The sequence below is a fragment of the Nannospalax galili genome, unplaced genomic scaffold, assembly GCF_000622305.1.
Source record: "Nannospalax galili isolate Female #2095 unplaced genomic scaffold, S.galili_v1.0 scaffold1090, whole genome shotgun sequence".
NCBI classification, from domain to species: Eukaryota; Metazoa; Chordata; class Mammalia; order Rodentia; family Spalacidae; genus Nannospalax; species Nannospalax galili.
Window position 1 is genome coordinate 73,836 of NW_008327607.1, and position 4,059 is coordinate 77,894.

At 39.6% G+C, this 4,059-nt stretch overlaps 1 protein-coding gene across 1 annotated transcript; it reads right to left on the reverse strand.

Moving 5' to 3' along the window:
* Positions 1–290: 290 nt before the first annotated feature.
* On the reverse strand, positions 291–2,829 carry LOC103736471 (seminal vesicle secretory protein 2-like). The gene is given in 4 exon segments (XM_029563622.1): positions 291–417; positions 1,675–1,770; positions 1,772–2,457; positions 2,734–2,829. Coding segments are annotated over 4 exon segments (918 nt in total). The 5' UTR covers positions 2,807–2,829; the 3' UTR covers positions 291–354.
* Positions 2,830–4,059: the final 1,230 nt, after the last annotated feature.

Here is a 4,059-nt window from a genome sequence, read left to right on the forward strand (position 1 = left end):
AGAATCACTCATAAAAGAGTTATGAGGGGTCTTGTGGTTGACCTCGGATGGTCCACAGGGGACTGGCAGAGTTCCAGCACTTTCTTTGTAATATTAAGCTTCTATCTAGACATATAGAAATGTGGATTTCACTGAAATTTTCCCTAAGTCTACAATAATCTCTTCCTCTTCTTTGGAGCTGTCCTTCAGGAAGCCCCCAAGCCTACCAATGTATGGGAATAAGATCTCAGTAAACAAGGCAAGTGATGCAGAAAATTATCTTTTTATTGGAAATCAAGGGTTTGAGGACATTCGAGCTTTAGAAGCCCTACAGAAAAGCAAGTGTGAACAGGTGGTTGTCCATGAACCAAAGATCTAGGACCCCAAGGCAGTCTGCATCCTGAAGGTATTATAGACTGTGCTCTGGTAAGCTGACTCCTAGAGAAAGAACAAAAGTGATGTGAGGGTAGTTACAAGTTGTAGATGTAGATGGAGGACCTCTGCCTCTTTCAATTCTATCAGAATCAACTTCTACAAATTGGCATATTAGGCTACTAAGACCCTAATGAACCCTAAGTGCATCTATTGTGTTTGACGTTTTACATTTTTATATTAAGTGTTCCTTAATACAAACATGCAGTGAACATCACCTTTCCCTGCTTGGGTTCAGACTTCACTCCTGATATTACAAATTTCCTACTGCAACCTGTGGTTCTTTACTAGCCTATGCTTACTTTTAAACTCTCCTGTATTACAAATAGGGATTTGTTTTTATATTTTATTGTTCTTTGAGAAGTTTTTGAGCATTTTGATTATTGTCACCCACATCCTCTCTTATTTTCCTTTCTCCACTGCTACCCACCCACCTCCTCCCTATGAGTCCGTTTCCCACATTCATGTCTTTTTCTTTTGTTGTCACAAGATCCGCTGAGTATAACCATGGCCATCTCTGTCACCATGGATTTGGAACTATCCTTTGTAGTATGGTGAGCTCAACAGTGGGTTCACAGCTGAAAACAGTATCTGCACCAAACAGAGATCTTTGTAATCATGGCTTTCCTCTAATCTGATGAAGAGGACAGCTAATCTCCCATGGTTTCTGATAGAGAATGGATGTACCCTAACAGAGACTCAAGAACAATTATTGTGTGGAGAAAGTGAACATTATCTGCAGTAATAAATACTATACAAGCAAGAAACAAATCTTTACTAAGTCAAGGTGTAATAATGAACAAGATTACATCATAAAAGTATAACTATAATGGTATAGATGGTACACATTTTTAATGTGTACCTTTTTTGAGTTTTTGTGCATTTAATATAATAGATCTTAATCAAATTTAGAATTCTTCCCCCCGACCGAATTTCATGCATTCTATCATATATCTTAAGTCCTATCCAGTCAAGAAGTCACATAATTTTAAAGATATAAAGTCTGGTTAGGTTCAAAGAAAATAATTGAATATACCACTTTAAGGAGAGAATTCAGGACCCAGTGATGGTATCTTATTCCATCTTTGTTATACCAAGGGCTCACTTTATCAGGCAATGCTCCTCATCTTTCTAAAAGCTTGTAACATAACACTTCCACTAATAAGCATAATGGGTATCAATCTCACAATGGCCCCGGGGCATCCTCATGGACCATAAGTAAACATTAGAATAAGATAGCTCTCCTATTTGGTAGAACCATACCTTGATCTCGACTTTGATCTTCAGATGGCCAGTGAATACATTATTCCTTATATTGACGTTGATACATTTCTGACCCTCCCTTTGAAAAATATTGCTGCATTTTGTCTTGATTAAAATTTTTTCTTTGTTGATAATGATCCTGTAATTTCTGTTTATATTGTTCAAGATATCCTTCATAGGATTGTGAACGTTGTTGTCCGAACTGGGCTGAGCTGCCTGTTTTTGAATATTGACCAGACTTTTCTTGTACCTGTTGGACATCTTCTTCACTTTTTGTGTGAACTCCTGACAGCTCTTCATCCATGGCAAAGCCTTTTTGCTTACTTTGCTGAGTAAAAAAATCTTGGGATCCTTGGGATTTTCTCTGGACATTGGACTTTGCTCGGCTTTCTTGGGATCTTAACTGGGTGTCTTGGGATTTTATTTGGATGTGGGAATTTAGTTGGCCTTCCTGGGATCTTAGTTGGGAGTTGTGAGATTTCATTTGGGAGTCTTGGAATTTTCGTCGGGCGATTTGTTCATTACTGCAACGTGTGGCTGCTTTTCTGCCTGTAAGTGTCTGTGAAATGCGTGTCTGTTTCATATCACCGTCCTGGTCACTTACTCGATGTTTAGTTTGTACAAACATACGTTCTTCAGCTGCACCTTCACTTCCTCCTTGATTCCCATAACTGAGACCACCTTTGCCTTCACTGCCTCCTTTATTCCCGTAACTGAGACCACCTTTTTGACCAAATAGAAATTTGGAGGAGCTACTTGCAAAGTGGCCTTTTGCCTCACCACCTGGTAATGCATAATAAGAAACTTTGTTACATTATTTGTACAGTTCCTTTCTGAGTCTTAATTCTAGATTTGCCTCTTTTCATTATGCCATTGTTTGACATACTACCTCACACATACACCCATAGTTCAGCTTGTTTCAGAAGAGATTTAGGTTGTAGTAGAGAAGACCCAGCTCTCCTCACCATCACCTGCAGAGAATTCTGCTTCCTTCCAGAATACCCTTAAGAACATTCTTCCTGAGTGCCTTTCCCTCCAGCCGCCTTTCCCCATACTCACCATAGAATCCAATCCCAGCCACTTGCTTTTCCAGAAAGAGGATCAGAGAAAGGATGAAGACAGTGGACTTCATCTTGCCAGGAAGAGCCTTCAACAGAACTGAGCTGTATTCCTTATTTATATCTTCTTTAAGTCATTGTGTCATGTGTGGTAGAAGTTACAAAAGCCACTGCCTTTAAAAAAATCTTATCTTTAAATGTCAACTTCCTCCCCCTGGCTCAGTTGGGGACATTGGTAACGTTCCCAAGGACTTTGTACAGGGACACAATGTCAGAGACCTTTTCCTATGCCACAAGCTTCAGCAAATCTTTATCTGTGCCCTGAGATTATCACACAGTTTCCACATTTCCAAAAAAAATGTAGTAGAGTGAGGAAGAGACTTTTCATGTTCCGAAAGGAAGCAGGTCCTGCTTGGGCTTCCCTAGTCACCGTGTAGCGTGGTGCCCTTTCCATTGGGCCATTGTTTGGCACACTGCCTCACACATGTAAGCCCCCATTTCTTCTTGTTTCACACTGAGTTTGACATGATTCTCTTTTGCCTAAAAGGAGAAATCCAGATGTGGGAAGGTGTAGAAGAGAATACACCACAAGAAAGCCCAAAATAGAAAGTTGTAAGAACAAAAGGAGAAGAGGAGACTGTACCTCTGTGGTAAGCACTTGCTTAGCATACGCAAGGCTTTTGATTTAAAGCTTAGTTCTGAAACAAACAAAATAAGTGGGGCACATCAACATCAAAAGCAGTTGTGAAGTATATAACTACAGTGACATGTGCCCAAGCTTCTTCTAGATTTTTATTAATAGAAACAGGGACTTGGGGTTGGAGGGATGGTTCAGTAGTTAAGAGCACTGGCTGCCCTTGCAGAAGACCTGGGTTTGGTTTTTAGCACCCACATGGCAGCTAACAACTGACCATAACTCCAGTTCCAGGGGATCTGATGCTCTCTTTTGGCCTCTTCAAGCATTATATGCACTTACATACATTCAGGCAAAACACTAAAAATAAATAAATTTAAAAAGAAATTGATGCCTGCTTTTAAGTTTAGTTTACTCTAGAAAACTGTCAAGAGAAGATCGATATGGTTGTGTTGATTTCAAGTAGTCCATATATCTGCAGTGGACTGAAGGTTGAGGTTGGACCTGGTAGGTGAGGTGAATTGCAAAGGAGTTTTTTTTAAAAGAAGGAGGCCTTTACAGCAACTGAATCCTGATAGGAATCACTGTTGGAAAAACAAGAAAGAATGATGGTTTCCTTACTGAATTCTTGTCATGAAATCCAATGTAAAGGAACACATAGTATATTTTAATGCAAAAAATTCCAGTGGACGT